We start from the raw sequence: 25,850 nt of genomic DNA on the forward strand, positions 1-25,850 counted from the left end.
TGTTCAGAATTCTTAAGATGATTGTTATGATTTCATGAGAATGACTGTTGCTCAGAATTTGTGGGTTTTTTAAAAATTGTGTCCTTCCTTAAACATATTAACTATCTCTTTTATCCAACATCCTTAATGTGTCTTTCTTCAGGAGAAATGTCAGATGGAGTCAGTAAGTCAGTTCACAAGGTCTTTGCTTCCATGCTTGGTGAGAATGAAGATGATGAGGAGGAAGAAGAAGAAGAGGAGGAGGAGGAAGAAGAAACACCTGAGCAACCCACTGCGGGCGATGTGTTTGTACTGGAGATGGTTCTCAATCGTGAAACCAAGAAAATGATGAAAGTAAATACTTATTTTAGTATTTATAAATGGAAGGTAAAAGTGTGACATAGTAATTGAAAAAGGAATCTTTAAATTATACATATATTTGTAAAGAATTCAAACTGTGAGGAAGGAAATAGACAACTGTTACTGGTTTCTTATGTTTCATCTTATATAGATTTTTAAAAATGCAAAACCTTAATTATGCATGTGTCAGAATGTACTATGGTTTTGCTATTAAAATGTCCGTATTATGGGGCGCCTGGGTGGCTCAGTTGTTAAACGTCTGCCTTCGGCTCAGGTCATGATCCCGGGGTCCTGGGATTGAGCCCCGCATCAGGCTCCCTGCTCAGCAGGAAGCCTGCTTCTCCCTCTTCCACTCTCCCTGCTTGTGTTCCCTCTCTCGCTGTCTCTCTCTGTCAAAAAATAAATAAAATCTTTAAAAAAATAAAAGGTCCATATTATAACTTTGATATATTTTTTTAAAGACTTATTTATTAGCGAGAGAGAGAGAGAGAGAGAGAGAGAGCGCACACATGAGTGAGAGCAGGGGTGGGTGGGTGGGGGGAGTGGGGAGGGAGAGGATCTCAGGCGGACTCCCCGCTGAGCACGGAGCCCTGCACAGGGCTCCATCTCATGACCAACCCTGAGATCATGACCTGAGCCGAAAGCAAGAGTTAGACACTTAACTGGCTTAAACATCCAGGCGCCCCAATATAACTTGATATTTTTTTAATCAAGTTTATTCTGAGTAGATAAATTTGAAGGAAGGAGAATCTTCAGTAGGTTATATTATAAGAAGTTTCCTGGCACATAAATCCATTTTGCAGCATCAGGTTCTACATTTGTTATTATTCTAATTAGTATTTAGTGATTCCTGACCATATTGGTTTTTGCTTTCTTCATGGATTTTACTGTGCTTTGAACTTTCTACTGTAGGAAGTTTGTTCTTGTTTTTTTAGTTTTCTGAGGTATATCTTTTTGGAGAATGTTTTAGAATAATTTCTTTCCTGAGATTAATTTTAGACTTTTTCCTGAAATACAGACTTGAATGTTAATGAGTCAGTATTGAAGTTATTTAGTCCTTAGTTCTCAATTTAGAATATTAAGTTTTAAAAAGAAATTTCATTTTCATTATCTTCTGCATTTATTAATTAGTTTGAATTGAAATCTAAAATATTACTATATTTTAGCTAAATGTTTTTTTTTTTCTTTTTCCTATACAGGAGAAAAGGCCTCGAAGTAAACTTCCCAGAGCTCTGAGGGGTCTCATGGGTGAAGCCAACATTCGCTTTGCTCGAGGAGAACGTGAAGAGGCGATATTGATGTGCATGGAAATCATAAGACAAGGTGGTTTTTGTGGGGATTATTGATAATAGCATTTTAATAGTGTGACTTTTAAAACAAATGGAGGAGAGCTTTACTGTATTATTTGGAAAATATGTTCAGAAGCTTGGAGGTGATTGTTATAACAGTGATATGCCACTTTCACATTGAGTAGAAGTCTTTACCAAGAAAATGAAAATCTGAGTATGGCTCAATGAAATATTAATATCTCTTGAACTCTACCAGACTTCTTTTTTGTTTTTGTTTGTTTTTTAATGTTTTATTTTGGGGTTTTAGACTTTTGTAGCATTAGTCTTTTTTAAATATGGCAAGCACATGTTAAAACCATTTAAAAAGTGTTCTTTTTTTTCTTTCCAGATTAGGCAGAGCTAGATTATTTTAATCTACTTTTTGATAAAAAACACAATTTATACTTATTATCTGTCTTTAAACTGCACATCTGGGGCATATTGAAGGATATCTTCAGAAGTGACTTTCTGACTAATCACTTAATATTTATTATTTTGGTTTCCTGGTGTGTTGCCAAATAATGCCCTGCATAGTGGCTTAGGTAGTTACAATACAGTGAACTCTTAATTTGTCTTTTCAGTATTTTGGCATTTCCTTTTCTCTAGATGAGGGTCCTGTTAGAAGTCTTTTTTCCTTTGTTAATTTTACTGTTTTCATCATGATAAATGTACTCTTTAATCCCGTCCCCTATTTCCCCCATCCATCCACCCACCTCCCCTGTGGTAACCATCAGTTTGTTCTCTACAGTTAAGAGTCTATTCTTGGTTTGTCTCTCTCTCTTGTTTTTCTTTGCTCATTTGTTTTGTTTCTTAAATTCCACATATGAATGAAATCATAATGGTATTTGTCTTTCTCTGACTGACTTATTTCACTTAGCATTATACTCTCTTGCTCTATCCATGTTGTTGCAAATGGGAAGAATTCATTCTTTTTCATGGCTAAATAATATTCCCTTATATATTTATCTTACATCTTCTTTATCCATTCATCTAGCAATGGACACTTGGATTGCTTCCGTAGTTTGGGTATTATAAATAATGCTGCTATAAACCTCAGGGTGTTTTTGTATTTTTGGGGTAGATACCCAGTAGTACAATTACTGGGCTGTAGGGTAGTTCCATTTTTAATTTTTTAAAATTAAACTCTCTTCCCTATACTGTCTTTCCCAGTGGCTGCACCAGTTTGCATACCCACCAACAGTACATGAGGGTTCTTTTTTCTCCACAGCCTTGCCAACACTTGTTGTTTCTTTGTTTCCGACTTTAGCCATTCTGACAGGTGTGAGGTGGTACCTCACTGTAGTTTTGCTTTCCATTTCCCTGATGATGAGTGATGTGGAGCATATTTTTATGTGTGTGTGGCCATCTGGATGTGTTCTTTGGAGAAATGTCTATTCGTGTCTTCTGCCCATTTTTAAATTGGATTATTTGTTTTTTTGGGTATTGAGTTGTATCAGTTCTTTATATGTTTTGGATCCCTTTATCGGATAGGTCATTTGCAAATATCTTCTCCCATTCACTAGGTTGTCTTTTATTTAGTTCTGTTGATTGTTTCCTTTGCTGTGCAGAAACTTTTTATTTTGATGTAGTTCCAATAGTTTGTTTTGCTTTTATTTTCCTTGCCTCAGGAGACATATAGAAAAATGTTATAGCCGATGTCAGAGACATTTTTTTAAAAGATTTTATTTATTTGAGAGAGTGAGTGCATGAGCAGAGGGGAGGGGCAGACTCCCCTCTGAGCAGGGAGTCCAGTGCAGGACTCCATCCCAGGACCCTGGGATCATGACCTGAGCTGAAGGCAGATGCTTGTCCAACTGAGCCACCCAGGCGCTCAGGTAGCATATTTTTAATAATATTTGTTCTTCTAATCCGTGAGCATGGAATGTCTTTTCATTTCTTTGCAATGTCTTGAATTTCTTTCATCAGTATTTCATAGTTTTCACAGTCCGGGTCTTTCACCTCTTTGGTTAAGTTTATTCCTAAATATTTTATTGTTTTTGGTGTAATTGTAAATGGGATTCTTTTGTTTTCTTTCTTTTTTTTTTTAAAGTAAGCTCTACACCCAGCATCAGGCTTAAACTCCTGACTCTGAGATCTGGAGCTGCATGCTTTACTGACTAAGCCAGCCATGTGCCCCTTGGATGGTTTTCTTAAAACACGTTCTGCTACTTCATTAGTAGTGTATAGAAATGAGATGGATTGCTGTACATCGATTTTGTATCCTGTGAGTTTACTGAACTCGTTTATCAATTCTAGTAATGTTTTGGTGGAGTCTTTAGGGTTTTCTATATATAGTATCATGTCATTTGCAGATAATGAGAGTTTTACTCCTTCCTTACCAATTTGGATGCGTTTTATTTCACTATGTCATTTAATTGCTATTGCTAGGACTTCAGTACTGTTGAATAAAAGTGATGAGAGTGTCTTACTTCGACCTTAAGGGAAAAGCTCTGTTTTTCACCCTTGAGTATGGTGTTGGCTGTGGGTTTTTCATATAAGGCCTTTATTATGTTGAGGTATGTACTGTTTTCATCAGCACATGATGTTGTACTTTGTCTGCATTTATTGAAATGATCATGTAGTTTTCAGCCTTTATCTTGTTGATGTATCTTATCATGTTGATTGTTTTGCAAATAAAGAACCACCCTTACATCCTGGGGATAATCCCACTTGATCCTGGTGTATGATTTTTCAATGTATTGTTGGATTTGGTTTGCTAATATGTTGTTGAGGATTTTTGCATCTGTATTCATGAGAGGTATAGATCTGTGGTTCTCTTTTTTTTTTTTGTGGTGTCTTTATCTGGTTTTGGTATCAGGGTAATACCTCATGGAGTGAATTTGGAAGTTTTCCTTTCTCTTGTATGTTTAGGAATGATTTGAGAAGAATAGGTATTAACTCTTCTTTAAATGGTAGAATTTGCCTGTGAAGCTATCTAGTCCTGGACTTTTGTTTTTTTGGAGTTTTTGATTACTTCTTCAATCTCATTGCTGCTAATCGGTCTGTTCAAATTTTCTATTTCTTCCTGTTTCAGTTTTGATAGGTTATATGTTTCTAGGAATTTATCCATTTCTTCTAAGTTGTCCAATTTGATTGTGTATAGGTTCTCATAATATTCTGTTAACAATTGTTTGTATTTCTGTGGTGTTGGTTGTTATTTCTCCTCTTTCATTTATGACTTTATTTGTGTCCTCTTTTTTGATGAGTCTTGCTAAAGGTTTATCAATTTTTTTGTTAAGATTTTATTTATTTATTTATTTGACAGAGACAGAGTGAGAGAGGGAACACAAGCAGGGGGAGTGGGAGAGGGAGAAGCAGGCTTCCCGCAGAGCAGGGAGCCTGATGTGGGGCTCGATCCCAGGACCCTGGGATCATGACCTCAGCTGAAGGCAGACGCTTAATGACTAAGCCACTGAGTCACCGCAATTTTGCTGATCTTTCCAAAGAACTAACTTCTGTTCTGAACTATTGATCTGTTCTATTGGTTTTTTAGTTTCTATATCATTTATTTCTGCTCTAATCTTTTCTTTTTTTTAAGATTTTATTGTTAGATAATCTCTGCACCCACTGTGGGGCTTGAACTCACAGCCCTGAGATCAATAATCGCATGGTCTACCCACTGAGCCAGCCAGGTGCCCCTCTGCTCTAATCATTATTATTCCTTCCCTTTTGCTGGGTGTGGGTTTTATTCTTTTTCTAGCTCTTTTAGGTACAAAGTTAGGTTGTTTGTTTGAGATTTTTCTTGCTTCTTGATGTTGGCCTGTATAGTTATAAACTTCCCTCTTAGAACCACTTTTGCTGCATCCCAAAGATTTTGGCCCAGTGTATTTTATTTTAATTTGTTTCCATATAGTTTTTGATTTCTTCTTTGATTTCTTGACTGATCCATTCATTGTTTAGTAGCATGTTATTTAACCTCCATGTATTTATGCTCTTTCCAGGTTTTTTCTTATGATTGATTTCTAGTTTCATAGCATTGTGGTCAGAAAAGCTGTGTGGTGTGACTGGTTTTTTTGAATTTGTTGAGACTTGTTTTGTGCCTAATATCTGATCTGTTCTGGAGAATGTTCCGTGTGCACTCCAAAAGAATGTGTATTCTGTTTTAGTATGGAATGTTCTGAATATGTCTGTTAAATCCATCTGGTTCAGGGTATCATTCAAAACCACTGTTTCTTTGTTGATTTTCTGTTTGGATGATCTGTCCATTGATGTAAGTGGAGTGTTAAAGTCCTCTACTATTACTGTATTACTGTTATTTCTTTATGTTTGTTATTAACTTTTATGTATTTGGGTGCTCCCATGTTAGGTGCATAAATACTTACAATTATTTCCTCTTATTGGACTGGCCCCTTTATTATTATATAGTGTCCTTTGTCTCTTGTTACGATCTTTGTTTTGTTTTATTTTATTTTTTTAAAGATTTTATTTCTTTTAAAGTAGAGCTTATACCCAATGTGGGCCTTGAACTTATAATCCTGAGATCAGGAGTTGCAAGCTCTACCGACTGAGTCAGTCAGGTGCACCACAGTCTTTGTTTCTTTGTTTTATTTTTAGAGAGAGAGAGGGCGGCGTAGAGAGAGAGTCTTAAGCAGACTCCCCGCTCAGCACAGAGCCTCACGTGGGGCTTGATGTCACAACCCATGGATCACAACCTGAAATGAAACCAAGAGTTGGACACTTAACTGACTGTACCACCGAGGCGCCCCTCCACAGTCAGTGTTTTAAAGTCTGTTTTGTCTAAATATTGCTGTCCTGACTTTCTTTTGACATCCATTTGCATGATAAATGTCTCTCCATCCCCTCACTTCGAATCTGCAGGTGTCTTTCAGTCTGAAATGAGTCTCTTATAGGCAGCATATAGATGGGTCTAATTTTTTTATCCATCTATCATCACCCTATGTCTTTTTTCTTTTAATTTTTTTTATTTTTTAAAGGAATTTATTTATTTGACAGAGAGAGAGAGCACAAGAAGGGGGAGCAGCAGGTAGGGGGGAGGGAGAAAGAAGCAGACTCCCCACCGAGCAGGGAGCCCGATGTGGGGCTTGATCCCAGGAGCCAAGGATCATGACCCAAGCTGAAGGCAGGTGCTCAACCATCTCAGCTACCCTGGCGCCCCCACCCAAACTAAATGGTCTTTTGATTAGAATGTTTAGTCTATTTACATTCAAAATAATTATTGATAGATATATATTTATTGCTATTTCGTTACTTGTTTTGTGATTGTTTTTATAGATTTTCTCTAATCCTTCTCTTGCTCTCTTTCATGGTTTGTTGGCTTTCTTTAATGCTATCCTTTGGTTCCTTTCTCCTTATTTTTATCCCTATATCTATTACTTGTTTTTGATTTGTGCCATTATCTTCTGCATATAGCAGTATATATGAAGTTGATGGTCACCTAAGTTTAAACCCATTCTTTACTCCTCTCCCCACCACGTTTTAGGCATATGGTGTCATATTTTATATCCTCTTATTTTATTAATCCCATGACTAATTTTTAAAATATTTATTCTTTTATTTTTATTAATAAACTGTGTATTATTTTTTTCAGGGGTACAGGTCTGTGATTCATCAGTCTTGCACAATTCACAGCACTCACCATAGCACATGCCCTCCCCAATGTCTACCACCCAGCCACCCCATCCCTCTCACCCCCCTCTGCTCCAGCAACCCTCAGTTTGTTTCCTGAGATTAAGAGTCTCTTATGGGTTGTCTCCCTCTCTGGTCTTATCTTGTTTCATTTTTCCCTCTCTTCCCCTATGATCCTCTGCCTTGTTTCTCACATTCCACATATCAGTGATATCATATAATACTTGTCTTTCTCTGATCGACTTTTTCACTTAGCATAACCCTCTAGTTCTATCCATGTCATTGCAAATGGCAAGATTTCATTTTTTGATGGCTGCGTAATATTCCGTTGTATATATCTACACTACATCTTCATCCACTCATCTGTCATCTCAGACATCTGGGCCCTTTCCATAGTTTGGCTGTTGTGGACATTGCTGCTATAAACATTGGGGTGCACGTGCCCCTTCGGATCACTACCTTTGTATCTTTGGGGTAAATACCCAATAGTGCAGTTGCTGAGTCATAGGGTAGCTCTATTTTCAACTTTGTGAGGAAGCTCCATACTGTTTTCCAGAGTGGCTGCACCAGCTTGCATTCCCACCAGCAGTGTAGGAGGGTTCCCCTTTCTCCATATCCTCACCAACATTTGTCGTTTCCTGACTTGTTAATTTTAGCCATTCTGACTGGTGGGAGGTGGAATCTCATTGTGGTTTTGGTTTGTATTTCCCTGATGCCGAGAGATGTTGAGCACTTTTTCATGTGTCTGTTGGCCATTTGGATGTCTTCTTTGCAGAAATGTCTGTTCATGTCTTCTGCCCATTTCTTGATTGGATTATTTGTTCTTTGGGTGTTGAGTTTGATAAGTTCTTTATAGATTTTGGATACTAGCCCTTTATCTGATATGTCATTTGCAAATAGCTTCTCCCACTTGTCGGTTGTCTTTTGGTTTAGTTGACTGTTTCTTTTGCTGTGCAAAAGCTTTTTACCTTGATGAAGTCCCAATAGTTCATTTTTTGCCCTTGCTTCCCTTGCCTTTGGTGATATGTCTAGGAAGAAGTTCCTGCAGCTGAGGTTGAAGAGGTTGCTGCCTGTGTTCTCCTCTAGGATTTTGATGGACTCCTATCTCATATTTAGGTCTTTGATCCATTTTTGAGTCTATTTTTGTGTGTGGTGTAAGGAAATGGTCGTTTCATTCTTCTTCATGTGGCTGTCCAATTTTCCCAACACCATTTGTTGAAAAGACTGTCTTTTTTCCGTTAGACATTCTTTCCTGCTTTGTGGAAGATTAGTTGACCATGGTGTTGAGGGTCCATTTCTGGGCTCTCTATGCTGTTCCATCGATCTATGTGTCTGTGTTTGTGCCAGTACCATACTGTCTTGATGGTTACAGCTTTGTAGTAGAGCTTAAAGTCCGGAATTGTGATGGTTTTCCTTTTCAACATTCCTCTGGCTATTCGGGGTCTTTTCTGGTTCCATACAAATTTTAAGATGGTTTCTTCCATTTCTGTGAAAAAAGTGGATGGTATTTTGATAGGGATTGCATTAAATGTGTAGATTGCTCTAGTTAGCACTGACATCTTCACAATATTTGTTCTTCCAGTTCATGAGCATGGAACGTTTTTCCATTTCTTTGTGACTTCCTCAATTTCTTTCATGAGTATTTTATAGTTTTCTGAGTATAGATTCTTTGCCTCTTTGGTTAGATTTATTCCTAGGTATCTTATGGTTTTTGGGTGCAATTGTAAATGGGATCGACTCCTTAATTTCTCTCTCTTCTGTCTTGTAGGTGTATAGGAATGTAACTGATTTCTATGCATTGATTTTTATATCCTGCCACTTTACTGAATTCCTGTATGAGTTCTAGCATTTTTCGGGTGGAGTCTTGGGTTTTCCACATAAAGTATCATATCATCTGCAAATAGTGAGAGTTTGACTACTTCTTTGCCGATTTGGATGCTTTTTATTTCTTTTTGTTGTCTGATTGCTGAGGCTAGAACGTCTAGTACTGTGTTGAATAGCAGTGCTGATAGTGGACATCCCTGCCGTGTTCCTGACCTTAGGGGGAAAGCTCTCAGTTTTTCCTCATTGAGAATGATAATCACTGTGAGTTTTTCATAGATGGCTTTTATGATATTGAGGTAAGTACCCTCTATCCCTACACTCTGAGGAGTTTTAATCAAGAAAGGATGCTGTACTTTGTCAGATGCTTTTTCTGCATCTATTAAGAGGATCATATGGTTCTTGTTCTTTTATTAATGTATTACATCACATTGATTTGCAGATGTTGAACCAACCTTGCAGCCCAGGAATAAATCCCATTTGGTCGTGGTAAATAATCCTTTTAATGTATTGTTGGATCCTATTGGCTAGTATTTTGGTGAGAATTTTTGCATCCATCTTCATCAGAGATATTGGTCTGTAATTCTCCTTTTTGATGGGGTCTTCAGTTTTGGGATCAGGTAAGGGTGGCCTCATAAAATGAGTTTGGAAGTTTTCCTTCCATTTCTATTTTTTGGAATAGTTTCAGAACAATAGGTATTAATTCTTCTTTAAATGTTTGGTAGAATTCCCCTGGGAAGCCATCTGGCCCTGGGCTCTTGTTTTGTTGGGAGATTTTTGATTACTGCTTCAATTTCTTCGCTGGTTTTGGGTCTGTTCAGGTTTTCTATTTCTTCCTGTTTCAATTTTTGGTAGTTTATACGTCTCTAGGAATGCATCCATTTCTTCCAGATTGTCTAATTTGCTAGCATATAGTTGCTCATAATATGTTCTTGTAATTGTTTGTATTTCTTTGGTGTTGGTTGTGATCTCTCCTCTTTCATTCATGATTTTATTTATTTGGGCCATTTCTCTTTTCTTTTTGATAAGTCTGGCCAGGGGTTTATCTATCTTATTAATTCTTTCAAAGAACCAGCTCCTAGTTTTGTTGATCTGTTCCACTATTCTTTTGGTTTCTATTTCATTAATTTCTGCTCTGATCTTTATCATTTCTCTTCTCCTGCTGGGTTTAGGCTTTATTTGTTCTTTCTGCAGCTCCTTTAGGTGTAGGGTTAGATTGTGTATTTGAGACCTTTCTTGTTTCTTGAGAAAGGCTTGTATTGCTATATACTTTCCTCTTAGGACTGCCTTTGCTGCATCCCAAAGATTTTGAACAGTTGTGTTTTCATTTTCATTTGTTTCCATGAATTTTTTTAATTCTTCTTTAATTTCCTGGTTGACCCTTTCATTCTTTAGTAGGATGCTCTTTAGCCGCCATGTATTTGAATTCTTTCCGACTTTCCTCTTCTGATTGAGTTCTAGTTTCAAAGCACTGTGGTCCGAAAATATGCAGGGAATGATCTGAATGTTTTGGTACCAGTTGAGATCTGATTTGTGACCCAGGATGTCACCTATTCTGGAGAATGTTCCATGGGCACTAGAGAAGAATGTGTTTTCTGTTGCTTTGGGATGGAATGTTCTGAATATATCTGTGAAGTCCATTTGGTCCAGTGTGTCGTTTAAAGTATTTCCTTGTTGATCTTTTGCTTAAATGATCTGTCCATTTCAGTGAGGGGGGTGTTAAAGTCCCCTCCTATTATTGTATTATTGTCGATGTTTCTTTTTTTTTTTAATTGGCTCATATAATTGGCTGCTCCCACGTTAGGGGCATAAATATTTACAATTGTTAGATCTTCTTGTTGTATAAACCCTTTAAGTAGGATATCGTGTCCTTCCTTATCTCTTATTATAGTCTTTGGTTTAAAATCTAATTTGTCTGCTATAAGGATTGCCACCCCAGCTTTCTTTTATGTCCATTAGCATGGTAAATGGTTTCCCACCCCCTCACTTTAAATCTGGAGGTGTCTTTGAGTCTAAAATGAGTTCTTCCAGGCAGCATATTGATGGGTCTTGTTTTTTTTATCCAATCTGATAACCCTGTGTCTTTTTTTTTTTTAAAGATTTTATTTATGTATTTAATTGACACAGAGAGAGAGACAGACAGACAGACAACGTGAGACGGAACACAAGCAGGGGGAGTGGGAGAGGGAGAAGCAGGCTTCCAGCCGAGCAGGGATCCCAATGTGGGGCTCTATCCCAGGACCCTGGGATCATGACCTGAGCTGAAGGTAGTTGCTTAACCAACTGAGCCACGCAGGCGCCCCACCCTGTGTCTTTTGATTGGGGCATTTAGCCCATTTACATTCAGGGTAACTATTGAAAGATATGAATTTAGTGCCATTGTGTTGCCTCTAAGGTGACTATTACTGTATATTGTCTCTGTTCCTTTCTGGTCTATGTTCCTTTTAGGCTCTCTCTTTGCTTAGAGGACCCCTTTCAATATTTCTTTTGGACTAGTTTGGTGATCGCAAATTCTTTTAGTTTTTGTTTGTCCTGGAAGCTTTTTATCTCTCCTTCTATTTTCAGTGACAGCCTAGCTGTATATAGTATTCTTGGCTGCATATTTTTCTCGTTTAGTGCCCTGAATATATCATGCCAGTCCTTTCTGGCCTGCTGGGTCTCTGTGGATAGGTCTACTGCCAGTCTAATGTTTCTACCGTTGTAGATTACAGACCTCTTGTCCCGAGCTGCTTTCAGGATTTTCTCTTTGTCTCTGAGATTTGTGTGTTCTACTATTAGATGTCGGGGTGTTGACCTATTTTTATTGATTTTTGAGGGGGGTTCTTTGTACCTCCTGGATTTTGATACCTGTTTCCTTCCCCACATTAGGGAAGTTCTCTGCTATAATTTGCTCCAATATACCTCCTGCCCCCATCTCTCTTTATTCTTCTTCTGGAATCCCAATTCTAATATTGTTTTGCTTTATGGTATCACTTATCTCTGGAATTCTCCTCTCGTGATCCAGTAGTTGTTTATCTCTCTTTTTCTCAGCTTCTTTATTCTTCATCATTCGATCTTCTATATCACTAATTCTCTCTTCTGCCTCATTTATTCTAGCAGTTAGAGCCTCCATTTTTGATTGCACTTCATTAATAGCCTTTTTGATTTCCACTTAGTTAGATTTTATTTCTCTAGAAAGGGATTCTCTAGTGTCTTCTATGCTTTTTTCAAGCCCAGCTAGTATCTTTATAGTTGTCATTCTGAAATCTAGTTCTGACCAACATCTTACTAATGTCCATGTTGATTAGGTCCCTGGCATTCGGTACTGCCTCTTGTTCTTTTTTTTTTTTTTTTTTGAGGTGAGTTTTTCCATTTTGTCATTTTGTCCAGAGAAGAATAGATGAAGGAGAGAAGAAAATGCTAAAAGGGTAACAACGACCCCAGAAAAGTATACACTAAACAAATCAGAAGAGACCTGAAACCGGGGGGAGAAGAAAAGAAAAAAAAAGGGATGTGATCAGGCTGCTGAATAGAACAGAGCCACGCACTAGATTTGGGTGCATTTTGGTTTGTTAGAAGAAACTGCCTCCCAAAATTTTAAAGAAAGAAAAACATATGTATAAAAATAAGGGTAAATACAATGAAGGGAGGGAATATGACTCTAAAAATGAAAATTAAGAAAGATTTTTAAAAAAGGAATTGATAAGTTGGTTGAAAAAGGAAAGAAGAAAAATTAAGAAAAAGAAATAGAAAAATAAAAAATAAAGAAAAATTAAAAAAAAATATCTTTTGAAAGACTAAAGAATCATGGGGAAAAGGCCATGAATTCTATGTGCTGTATTCCCCTAGCGCTGGAGTTTTGCAGTTCTCATTGGTTAGTAAACTTGGTCTTGGCTGGATGTTCTTGCTGATCTTCTGGGCGAGGGGCCTGTTGCAGTGATTCTCAAATGTCTTTGCCCCAGGCAGAATTGCACTGCCCTTGCCAGGGGCCAGGCTAAGTTATCCACTTGGGTTTGCTCTTGGTAGCTTTTGTTCCCTGAAGGCTCTCTGCGCTGCTTTGCAGGATGAGAATGAAAATGGCGGCCTCCCAATCTCTGGCCCTTGAGGAGCCAAGAGCTCAGGGCCCCACTCCTCAGTGTGCCCTCAGAGAAAAGCAGTCAATCACTCCTGTCTCCCTGGTCTCCGGCCTCACTCTGAGCTCACCCAGCCTGTGCCCGAGCATTTCTGTCTCTGGTCCATGACCCCGTTTGGAGTCTCCAAACCCAGTAGATTCCTGAGGCGCACTCTCGTGCTGCTCCTCCTGGGGGACGGAGGGGAATCTCCCCTGATCTGCTGCTTGTTGGGCCCCTGCTCGAAGAGTGTTTGCCCAACTGTGCCGGCGATCACGGTTTATGGCAGCCCCAAGCTGAGAGCCTACTCCTCAACTCACTCTTTGCGGCCAGCTTCCCTGCTACCGATACCTGGGAGGTTCTGTCACACTCAAGCACCCTCAGTCTTTCTGTGACCCTGAGTGTCCTGAGACCATACTGTCCCAGCGAGGGTTCCACCCCCCACTTAGCCACTGGAGTGACATCCCTCACCGGAGCAGACTTCTAAAAGTTCTGATTTTGTGCTCTGCTGTTCTATCACTTGCTGGTAGCCGGCTGATGGAGGCTCCGTCCACCCCCCCTCCAGTCTGTCTTCCCATATATGGCCTCGGATTCACTTCTCTGCATGTCCTACCTTCCAGAAAGTGGTCACTTTTCCATAGAGTTGCTGCTATTCTTTTCTTTGATCTCCTGTTGAGTTTATAGGTGTTCACAGTGGTTTAATAACTATCTAGGTGAATTCCTGGGACTGGGTGAAATTTATGTCTCCTACTCTTCCGCCATCTTGCTAGCCCAGTCTCCCTTGACAGATTTTTACAGAAATATTTTTATTGCCTTCGCGTTTTTTACTTTTCATATTCTCACTTAAATTCTTTCCTTTCCACTCAAAGAGTCCCCTTTAATATTTCTTATAAGGGCTGGTTTAATGGTGATGAACTCCTTTAGTGTTTCTTTGTCTGAGAAACTCTCCTATTTTGAATGACAGCCTTGCTGGATAGAGTATTCTTGTTGCAGACTTTTCCCTTTCAGCACTTTGAAAATATCCTAACACTTTTTTATGGCCTGCAAAGTTTCTACTGAAAAATCTGCTGATAGTCATATAGGGTTTCCATTGTATGTAACTGTCTTCTTTACTCTTGCTGCCTTTTTTTTTTTTAGATTATTTATTTTAGAGAGAGAGAGAGAGTGGGGGGGTTGGGTCAGAAGGAAAAGGAAACAAGTAGACTCCCTGCTGAGCATGGAGCCTGATGTGGGTGGGGCTCAGTCTCATGACCTGAGCCAAAATCGAGTCAGATGCTTAACCAGCTGAGCCACCCAGGCACCCCTTCTCTTGCTACTTTTAAAATTATTTCTTTATCACTACTTTTCACCATTTTAATTACTATGCATCTTGGTGTGAACCTCTTTGGGTTACATTTTGGGGGAATCTTTGTGCCTCCTGGATCTGGGCATCTGTTTCCTCTCCAAGATTAGGGAAGTTTTCAACTATTATTTCTTCATATAAATTTTTCTGTCCCTTTGTCTCTCTCTTCTTTTGAGATCCTATAAATCACATGTTATTATGCTTGATGGAGTCATTGAGTTCCCTAAGACCATTCTCAATTTGCATTATTTTCTTTCCTCTCCTTTGCTCAGCTTGGTTACTTTCTAGTACTGTGTCTTCCAACTTGCTAATTTGTTCCTCTGCTTCATCTAGCCTGCTATTTATACCATCAAGTGTATTTTCTTTTCCTTTTTTTTTTTTTAAGTAGACTCCACATCCAGCATGGAGCCCAATGTTGGGTTTGAACTCACAACCCTGAATTCAAGACCTGAGCTGAGATCAAGAGTTTGATGCTTAACCAACTGAGCCACCCAGGTGCCCCAACCATCAAGTGTATTTGTAATTTCATTTATTGTATTTTTGATCTGTGATTTGTTCTTTTTTATCTCTGTGTTAAGGGTCTCCACTCTTTTCTTAAGTCCAGTGAGTATCTTTATGATCATTACTTTAAATTCTTTATCAGGCATATTACTTACATTGGTTTTGCTTTGGTCTCTTGCTGTGGTTTGGTCCTCTTCTTTCATTTGGGCTCTTCACTGTGAAAGTCTGTTTTTCATCCTTCTCCATACTACGGGCTTACTCCCCACTGTGGACAACCCCATCCATTTCTCTCCCAGACGGTGTCTTTGCCCTTCCTCCCTTCTTCAGTGTGGCTTCCCTACTTTTAATTGTGGCATTTGTTTTGCCAGTCTTCAGATCATATTCTGGGTTATTTATGCTGAAATGAATGTTATCTAGTTGTATCCATGGGATGAGGTGGGATTAGGGTCCTCCTACTCTACCATCTTCCCAGCCAACCCTCCTGAAAATCTTGTTAAACGTTTCCTGGATTGGGGCACTTGGCCAGCTCAGTTGGTAGAGCATGCAACTCTTGATCTTGGAGTCGTGAGTTGAAGCCCCATGTTGGGTGTAGAGCTTACTTAAAAAAAAAAAAAAATTCCTAGATTACTCATTAGGATAATTTGAGGTCACTGCTTTTTTTCTACTCCACCAGAGACAAGATTAACCAAACTTTTCCTTAAGGATATTTTGTTTGGTTCCTACTTTCCAGTATTATCTGTTCTTTATTCTAGGTTATAATTGTTTATTTTTAACAATTATCTTTGATTTTAATCCCCTATGATCTTAGAACTTCATTTCAGAAACATTTCAGAAATGTAGATTAACTATTCACTTTGATATCCTCAGTTAGATGCAGTTTAGCTAACCTTAGTCCGTTCATCCCATACACCTGTGGTTGTTGGATCATGAAGATTAAATAAACACTGTTGTGATGATGTTCTTTGGGATGAACTTGCTGAGTTATTGAGCCATGTTTAACCTTAGCAAATGGGGATTTTCATGAAGGTTGCATGGTGGAGAGTAGAATTTTTTCATGAAATTACACTTGGCTCAGAGACAATAATACTAAAATACTAATTTTGTATGAACATGAAGTAAAGCAAATTTAATTTTTTTTCTAAATTCTATTAAGTAGTTTGTATAATTCTGCTAGAGTGTTTTAAAGAGTTTAAACATTAAAGAAAGGATCCATGGTTTGAACCATGGGATTGATGTCATCTCATGCCTCTTTCTTCAGCCAGTAGAATTTGTTTTTTTAATTCATTTTAGCTCCTCTGGCTTATGAGCCATTTTCGACTCTTGCTATGATATATGAGGACCAAGGTGACATGGAAAAATCTCTTCAGTTTGAGTTGATTGCTGCACATTTAAATCCTAGTGACACCGAAGAATGGGTTAGATTGGCAGAAATGTCTCTGGAACAAGACAATATTAAGCAGGCTATTTTTTGCTACACAAAAGGTAATTAAAATGTTTTTCTTATTTTGTTTGATAAAATGTTACATAGTAGATTTTTTGATAATTGTACTTACTACTCTGGGGTGATGTTAGCTGAAGTATATTTATTCCTTATATTCTGGCATCCCAGAGCTAAGTATTTGGGGGTCTCTCTGCTTTCATGTTTATCAGCACTTTATATTATGAGCTAATACAGCACAAAAGTTGGTAGAAGAACAGTACCTTCAATTTTCTGCTAAGATCATTGTTGGTTCTAAGCTGTTCCTTGAGGGTTAACATCACACGAGAGTGACCAAATGAAGATTAATATAGAGATTCGGGTTCTGTCTGGTCTTAGACTAAACTTAGTTGAGAGTTCCTGTGAAAGTAGTTTTGTTCCAGAATAACCCACTTAGCTCTCTTGGAGAATTAGTTTAGAGTGGTTTTGTTTTGTTTTGTTTTGTTTTTTATAGACAATGTAGAAGATTTATTAAATAGACAGGGAGGGTGACAGATTGGTCTGAAGAAGTCATTCAAACAAAGGAGAAGCAGAGAAATGGGGCTGGGGATGGGGGTGCCCTCAGGAATAACACGGGTATTCCAAGTGCTTTTATCATCTACCTATGCCCTCTCCTGATTGTCTCAGTGTGCCAAATCCTTCCCCTTCCTTGAGGTCTTTGTATTGTCTGTTTCTTCCGCGTGGCCCAAATTTCATGCTCCAAAGCTCCCCACATTTCATTCCTCTTCATTCAAATGTCTGCTCAAATATTACTAGTGTTTTTTATTTAATTTTCTGAAAAGAGGATTGGTCTTAACCAGGTATCGTGAACCCCTTTTTGTAGTAAATCTGTATTTTTTTTTTCTTTTTAGCTCTTAAATATGAACCTACTAATGTCCGTTATCTATGGGAGCGATCAAGCCTTTATGAACAGATGGGAGATCATAAGATGGCAATGGATGGTTATAGGCGTATTTTAAACCTTTTGTCTCCATCTGATGGAGAACGTTTTATGCAATTGGCTAGAGATATGGCAAAGTAAGTTTGGAGTATATATAGATGCTCCTGTTAATCATCTTATTTTACAAATCAAAACACATATTTGAAGTAAAGTATATTTTTTTTTGAGGTTCAGAGAAGTGTTTTATTTCCTATATTTTTATACTGTGCTTAAATTTAGAGGTGGTTTTTTATTTTTTTCAGTACTTTTCTGTTTGCAAGTCAGCTCTGTGGTTACTCAGAAAAATTTGTATATACAATTGCCTTCAAGTGTTCAGAAACTTAAAAGTGGGGCATGTTCTTTTTTTTTTTTTTTTTTTTAAAGATTTTATTTTTTTATTTGAGAGAGAGAATGAGGTAGAGAGAGAGCACGAGAGGGAAGAAGGTCAGAGGGAGAAGCAGACTCCCTGCTGAGCAGGGAGCCCGATGTGGGACTCGATCCCGGGACTCCAGGATCATGACCTGAGCCGAAGGCAGTCGCTTAACCAACTGAGCCACCCAGGCGCCCAAAAGTGGGGCATGTTCTAAAAGGATGATTAGGTTGCCAGGTTTCCATGACTTAGTTGAAGTTGTGTACATTTGCGGTTATATTATTTTAAATTGTTTGTTGTAAATGTGCTAATGAAATGTTTTTGATCTGGGTTTTTTGTAATCATTTTATCTTTAGTCAGTACTAGATTAACATTTAAGACAAAAAAACGTTCTTTATAGTTGACACATGCTACTGACTGTGATATATATTTTATTCTAAAATATGTACTACTACGTTTACTTCTCCAATATGCTGTACATCAAAGCAAAGCAAGAAACATTTGGCTAAATAATGTCTTGTCATAAGCTCTCTATTCTAGGGATATCTGTTATATAGTATTTCAGCCCAGGATCAACCATCTTCATCTGGGTATCTTAGGGTTAACCCTGTTAACCTTGTGGCCATTGTCATGAAGATGCTTAGCTGTGAACTCACTCCCTGTTATCATAAGGATGGGTTATGTAAGAATACTAGAAGCATTTTTAAGTAATGTGTTGAGGCAAGGCAGTTCTAAGTTGATCCTCTGGTGTATATGATGAGCATTGAGGAACTTTTCAGGTTATCTGCTATTGGTCACATCTCTAGCTGTCATAGTGATTAGCCCACTAAGCCTGTATTTTATGAACTATTAGTTGACCTTTGATAGTAAATTTGTTTTCCACTTGTATTATTTATAATATTTTTGTTGGGAAAGTGTGAGGATGAATAGTTTTGCCACTGTCATAGAGATCCTTCCTACATGGAATTATGTTACCATAACTTCAGTTTATTAGGATTTCTCTCAGATGCTATTTTTCTTCCAGAAATATTTATTAAATATAAATTATGTGCTAGGCAGTGTATAAGACACCAGGAGATCCAGTATTGAATGAGTTTTAATTTTCCTTGCCCTTGAGCTTACTTTTTAGTTGAGGGAGACAAGCAATAAACAAAAACAACTAAATATATACTATGTCAAATGTTAATAAGGGATATGAAGAAAAATGAAGCAGAAAAGGGATGGGAAGCTGAAGTATAAGGGTATATTATTTTAAATAGGGTGGTTAGAGAAGGACTCAGTTCCCTATGTTATGATCATATGACCTGAAAGTAAACTGAAGGAGGTATGGGAGCAGATATTTAGGGAAGAGTGTCACAGGCAAAGAAAATGGCAAGTGCAGAGGTATGTTCTGGGAACAAGCTGAAGGTTTAAGGGAACATAGCAGGAGCTGAGATCAGAGAGGTGTCAGGAAAAGGTCACTTGGCCCTAGCAGGCCATTGTAAGTGCTTTAGGTTTTACTGTGAATGAGTTTGGGAGTCATTAGAAGGTTTTGAGTAGAAGAGTGGCATAATTTGGCTTTAACTTTAAATCAGTTTTGACTATTATTTTGAGGAGTGGTAAGGGCAGAAGCAGGAAGACCAGTTAGGAAATTATTGCAACAGTCTATGAAAGGGGTAATAGTAGTATGGTCCAGGATAAAAGTGCAGGAGGTGGTGAGAAGTAATCAGATTCTGGATGTATTTTGAAGGCTGAGCTCTCAGGATTTTCTGATAGGAAATGGTGTGTGTGTGTGTGTGTGTGTGTGTGTGTGTGTGTGTGTGTGTGTGTGTGAGAGAGAGAGAGAGAGAGAGAGAGAGAGACAGACAGACAGACAGACACACACAGATGACAGACACGGGAAGAGTTCTGAGGACTAAACCCTGAGGTCCTCCAGTGTTAGAAATCAGGAAGATGAGGAGGAAACAGCAGGGAGACTGAAAGGAAATGGGCAATGAAGTAGGAGGAAATGAAGAGAGCATGATTTTCTAGAAATATTGAAGAAAGCACTTCAAGGAGGAAGGATGATCATCTATGTGAAATAGTCCAGGTAGCTCACGTAAAATGAGGACTGAGTATTGATATTGGAGATGGGGGTAGGAGTTCCTTGGGGATAGGCAGCTCTAAGGGGAGCAGAGGAATGGGGAGATACTTGGTATGGGTTGTAGGGGTAAGATAATTTTTAAGTTGGGAAAAATTACAGTTTATTTGAATTCAGATGGTATAACCCACAATTGAGGAACACATTGAAGATTCATGAGAGAAGGGACGATTGCTTGAGTGAGATCCTTGAGTAGGTTGGAGGGACTGGGATCTAGTTGGGCGTTGGCCTTTTAAGTGGAGAAGGTGGCATATATGGCCATGGGTATGTGTAACTAGGAAGATATGTTGGGAATATGTGAGATGTTATGATCTGGTTCTCTTTGCAAACTAAGAAGCAAGGTTATCAGCTGAGAGTGAGGATCAGAGAGTTTTGGAGGTTTGAAGAGAAAGGAGAAGATGAGCAATAGTTGTCTAGGTCCTTGGGGCCTTGCTGCAGCATTTGCATCACCTGGGATCCTCTCATAAATGTAGAATCTCAGCTCTACCCCAGCTCTACTGAATCAGAATATGCCTTTTTACAAGATCCCCAGTTACTTTGCATGCATATTCAAGTTTGAAAAGTACTGGACAAGGTAACTGTAGCAAGATTGCTGATCAGCACCATGGGCCCGCTTAAGGCTTATGATTGTCAATTTAGAGTGAGCCCAGTCAGCATGGACAGGTGGTGGTGAAGAGCAGGCATATTTGGATTAACAAGGGTTGGGGTTTTATCATATGACTTTATCAGAAAGGAGAGAGGGGCAGGAGAAGTGAGGAGTTGTGCAAAGGAATAATTATAATGTTGGTCTGTGGAGAAAGAGGAAAGTGAGGGCAGGAAGCAGCAGGACATGAAACAGGTAGATGAATCCTTTGTAGATCCCACTGAGGTGGAAGAGTTGTTGGAATTAGGTGACGGGGAATGAAGTGGAATGACATGAGGTAGCTTTTGGAGAGTAAGATGCTTGGCATGATGACATTGTCATACTGATTTTGCCCATTTTTTTCTGCATCAGCTGTGATTATGATTTTAAAGAAAAGTTTTTCTCCTCCCCAATTTTAAGAAAATGAAAATCATAGTTAATAGATGGTCTAAGCAAGGATATGAGTTTTATAATCTGAGTTAAATAAATATTCATCCATTTTGTCATTTATTTTTTTAGAAGTTACTATGAAGCCAATGATGTTACTTCAGCTATTAATATAATTGAAGAAGCTTTCTCAAAACATCAGGGCCTTGTCTCCATGGAAGATGTTAACATAGCAGCTGAACTATACATTTCTAACAAACATTACGACAAAGCTTTGGAGGTAGGAAAATGTAATATGTTTCTCTATAAGATTTTGGACACATTTCTGCATTTTAGAAATTTATATAAATTGACAATTCCTCACTTTAGTTATAAATATTAAGCTACTTACATACTAAATTATATTTTTAAAGTCTGTATGGAAACAGATTTCTAGATTCCATAGTAATTCCAGATGAAATATAACATATAGTTATATGATGAAAGCTCTCACCATTATCACAGTTGCCAGATATGTCTGTACTTCAGGGTAGCAGGACTCAGCAGCCAGACTGATGGCTATGATTCAGTTCCTAAGCTGTTGGGAAAAGTAGTTTGGTTTGATATGGAGGAATTCTATATCTTTAGTTAAGCATGAAGAGAGCATGATTTTCTAGGAATATTGAAGAAAGCACTTCAAGGAGGAGGGATGATCATCTATGTGAAATAGTCCAGGTAGCTCACGTAAAATGAGGACTGAGTATTGATATTGGAGATGGGGTGGGAGTTCCTTGGGGATAGGCAGCTCTAAGGGGAGCAGAGGAATGGGGAGATAATTGGTATGGGTTGTAGGGGTGAGAGATAATTTTTAAGTTGGGAAAAATTACAGTTTATTTGAATTCAGATGGTATAACCCACAATTGAGGAACACATTGAAGATTCATGAGAGAAGGGACGATTGCTTGAGTGAGATCCTTGAGTAGGTTGGAGGGTCCTACCTGCTTTTTATAGTCCATTTATATAAGGATTATTTGAATTAACTATACAAATCTTTGCGTTGTGAAGAGGTTTTTCATATATATCTGTTGTATCATTTCTTTTTTTTCTCCATTCTTTTAGGTAATTACAGATTTTTCTGGAATTGTGCTGGAAAAAAATGCAGAAGAAGGAACTTCAGAAGAGAATAAAGGTTGTAGTTTTTTCTTCATAGGATAGTGTTCATAATCCTTTCTTGTTTATAATGTGGCATTTTGAAATTGATAGTTAATGTTCTCATAACAAGTTTTCCCAGAAGCATTTCTTTCCTCATAGAGATTTTGTATCTTTTTCTTGTGAATATTTACTCACAAGAAATCTTAAAAAAATCTTTTCATTTCTCAGTACATCCATTTGAACACGGCATTTCTCATTGCCTGGGGTCTTTTTAGTGACATGTGAAAAAAGAATGGATTACTGAACAGTATATCAAAAACCTTTAGATCTAAAGGAATTTAATTTTCAAAAGGACAAAATACTCTCATTGAAAAATTTCTACTTCAAACTTAAGCATTCACATAAAAAGTAGAAACTAATAGGATTGCTGTCCTTTGTTTGAAAACTAAAATACGTAGTTAGGAGTCTAGTTAGAGAGTCATACCTGAAGTGTGGCTTGCAGTGTCTCTTTCAGTTCTCTTCCTCATCCCTGCACTTTTCTTTGTATTACACCCATTAACTGTTCTGTGAAAATATTAGCATGCAAGACCCTGAGGTTGTAACAAAATTGAACTCTATGGGCAGAGTAGATGTGCCTGTTCTTGTAAGAAAATTCCTATGTAATACCTTCCATCTCTACCCCATGAGGCTTTTGGTGGTGGTGGGGAAGGGTGAGGCACTTGGTACTTGAGTACTGCCTGCTTCAGAATAGCTCCCTCCCTGGCCTGTCATGGTGCCTAAAAATTCCATCATCATATAATCCCTTGGGTTAAGGCATAATTATGCAAAATCAAAAAGCCTTTTATTTAAACGATCCATCCTAATGGTAAAGTAGTAATTCATTTTTACAAATCAATTTGTGTGCTAATTCATAGAGTACAAGGCCCAAGATGAGATACGGGACAGATAAATAGTGAAGAGGAAAGTTGTTGGGGAATGAAAAGCCCAGTCTGAAAAGAGTTTCTTATAAGGTCTTATGCTGGGTGTTTGGGGAATATACAGATGAATATGACATTTCCTGCCCTCAAGGAGGGGAAGTGGGGTTCAAATGAAGTATAGACAATTTAATTATAGGAGGAATAGTGTGATAATTTCTGTAATAAACCTGACATTATGGGAAAATAGAGAAGAGCAATATACTAAGATCAGAGGATGTTTCTGGAAGCATAATTTAAGTAAACACCCGGGGGGGGAGTGCATTTCAGACTGAGAGGTCACAGGGTATGAGAGTACTACTTGGTATGGATAGGATTAGATAGGGTGATTTGGTTGAGTCTTGAGTATTAGGGGTGTGGTATGAATGAGTAGATTGGAGTACAACTCCAGTACAACGGAGTAGGAATTGTAATGCCATGAAAGCATGAATTAGGGCATCTGAAAAACTGCCAATTTTGATAGTTTCCTTGGACCCGGTCTAACCTAGAGCCAAGTCTCAAATTGTTTTGCAGCCATATTTTCTGTTTAAGATCTTTCATCCCAAAAGTTACATTCCTGTTGAAAATTATCACTGTCCATTGTTTTGAAAATATTAAGGAAAAATAGATTTCTGTTCAGGTTTTAATTATAGATATATTAGTCATTTTGTTGTTTAATATATTTTGCTCTGTTTCATTGATCCACCCCTCCTTCCTTCTTTCTTTACTTTCTTAATGATTTAGCATATCTGAATTCAGGAAACATCTTAACATAAATCAATGATATGTCACAGTTTAAGTAGTGGTGTTTTTCTTAGTATATAAAATAATAGTGCATCTGAAATCTGGCATCTTAGAATTGATGAAATAACTTTAAAGAAAAGATATGTCCAGAAGACTAGGACATTAAAACACTTCCAGGGTAAGCAAAGATGGTTGTTTTTTGTATGCATTTTATTTTTTTTTAAAGATTTTATTTATTTATTTGACAGAGAGGGAGAGAGAGCACAAGTAGGCAGAACAGCAGAGAGAGGGAGAGGAAGAAGCATGCTCTCCACTGAGTAGGGAGCCTGACGTGGGGCTTGATTCCAGGACCCTGGGATCATGACCTGAGCCGAAGGCAGCTGCTTAACCGACTGAGCCACCCAGGCGCCCCTGTATGCATTTTTGAAAATGAGAACATTTATTGGTAGATTAAGCATTTCTGTTGAGCTTCACAGTAAAATGAGGTGTGAAATATACTGCTGTTAAAAATTAGTTAATAAACTATTATTTAAGCTATAGGGGCTATAATATCTACTGTCTTCTCTAGAATTGTCAAATTCCTACAAAAGTGTCTAAATACTTACTCTTAATCTCTTGTACTTATCTGATTGAACTAGTGACAGCTTCAGGTCCCAGACTTCCCTTTGAGTAGCACTGTCCTGTAGCATTATAAAATGTCTTTCTTACCTCTTTATTAAAATATAGTTGATAGGAATTCTACCTTCTCTGATGAGAGTGTGACCCCTACTTTCTTTTTGTTTGCATTTGCCTACTATATCTTTGTCCTTTTATTTTCAACCTTCCTGGGTTACATGATTTTAGGCATATGTTTTACTTTCAACATAAAATTAAATTTTACTTTGAATTTCTGAAATTAAATTTTTGCTTTATACATCTGTACATACTGTATCTTTAATATGTATGCCATAGCCACTGTCTACAGAAGAATTGTGTTATGGATATAGTTGTGAGTCAGGTAGACTAGTTTTTATCTTCATGAAGCTTATGGTCTAGTGTAAGTAAATTTAAATGTTAGGACTTTCATTGAGCAGACTAAATTTCTTAAGCTGGCTCTCTGTATCAGTTACTGTATTGGAGCTTAATAATAAAAATAGTCTCTTAATTAAACTTGTCCAAATTCTTCTATGACTTCATAATTTTAGGGAGTTCTATAATTTATATGACAAATTCTATAAAACATGAAGTAATTTCATTTTATTATAATTTTTAGTTTTTATTCCACCACTTAGGATAAATAAATCTCTGATGTTTCTCTATGCTGCAGTTTTTTTCTGAAATGGAAACTTATTTGGAATTTACTAGACTTTACAAAATACAAAATATTTTAAATGTGGATAAAAATTCCTTTGACTAATTTCTCAGGGCTTTAAAAGTTGTTTTAGTATAATGAAGTTTTAGAAAACAACATAGTATTTATTTTATCCCTTTCTTAGCCTCTTTGTCGTAAAAGCCTGAAAAGAGGCTTTTGAATTTAAAAAGAAAAAGAGTTCATATATACTTATTGGTCATTTTTGTCTTTCTTTGCTTTTTTTTTTTTTTTTTTTTTGGTTTTTCTCTGTAGTTTTGGTAGGTGTGGGAGTTTATGTAGGTTTCAGATAAGTGGATAAACTATTAGGAAAAGAATAGGAAGGATAATTCTACCAAAGAACAGACTGATGGAAGTATAAAGACCTAGTAATAGAGTTGGTCAAATTAGAATTGGCTATGGAATCATTTACCCTGAATGAAGTAAATGAGATCTTACGTACAAGATGTAGTTTGCCTCATTTGTTCTACTTTCTAAGCTTGTATATAGGAACTGTTTTTTGTCTGTCCGTCTAATCCAAAGCTGGTGAGAATGTTACCTGCACCATACCTGATGGTGTGCCAATAGATATCACAGTGAAGCTGATGGTCTGCCTTGTACATCTCAACATCCTCGAACCACTTAATGTAAGTAACATTAAGATCTGCACTTCAGATACTTCAGATCAAATCCACATTTTCTTTGACAGGAAATTGTAAGTTTTCCCTAAATTTCACATTTTTCAATAACCAGGAAGTCACCATAAGCATAAATTATTTGTGTGTGAATATCTTAT

General features: G+C 37.6%; 1 protein-coding gene across 2 annotated transcripts in view; it reads left to right on the plus strand.

The window, feature by feature from the left end:
- Positions 1 to 25,850, plus strand: part of GTF3C3 (general transcription factor IIIC subunit 3) — a 47,353-nt gene that overhangs the window by 3,398 nt on the left and 18,105 nt on the right. The window contains exons 3-9 of one of the 2 annotated variants that reach the window (XM_025894253.2): positions 143 to 333; positions 1,539 to 1,662; positions 16,296 to 16,487; positions 17,334 to 17,499; positions 21,032 to 21,179; positions 21,998 to 22,067; positions 25,598 to 25,701. In XM_025894253.2, the coding sequence (XP_025750038.1) occupies positions 143 to 333; positions 1,539 to 1,662; positions 16,296 to 16,487; positions 17,334 to 17,499; positions 21,032 to 21,179; positions 21,998 to 22,067; positions 25,598 to 25,701 (995 nt within the window). Of the gene's footprint in view, positions 1 to 142; positions 334 to 1,538; positions 1,663 to 1,686; positions 6,380 to 16,295; positions 16,488 to 17,333; positions 17,500 to 21,031; positions 21,180 to 21,997; positions 22,068 to 25,597; positions 25,702 to 25,850 lie in introns of those variants that run through there. The other variant, XM_073880886.1, reaches the window with a different exon arrangement.

The sequence above is a fragment of the Callorhinus ursinus genome, unplaced genomic scaffold, assembly GCF_003265705.2.
Source record: "Callorhinus ursinus isolate GAN/ISIS: 27379988/994484 unplaced genomic scaffold, GSC_fseal_2.0 scaffold2, whole genome shotgun sequence".
NCBI classification, from domain to species: domain Eukaryota; kingdom Metazoa; phylum Chordata; class Mammalia; order Carnivora; family Otariidae; genus Callorhinus; species Callorhinus ursinus.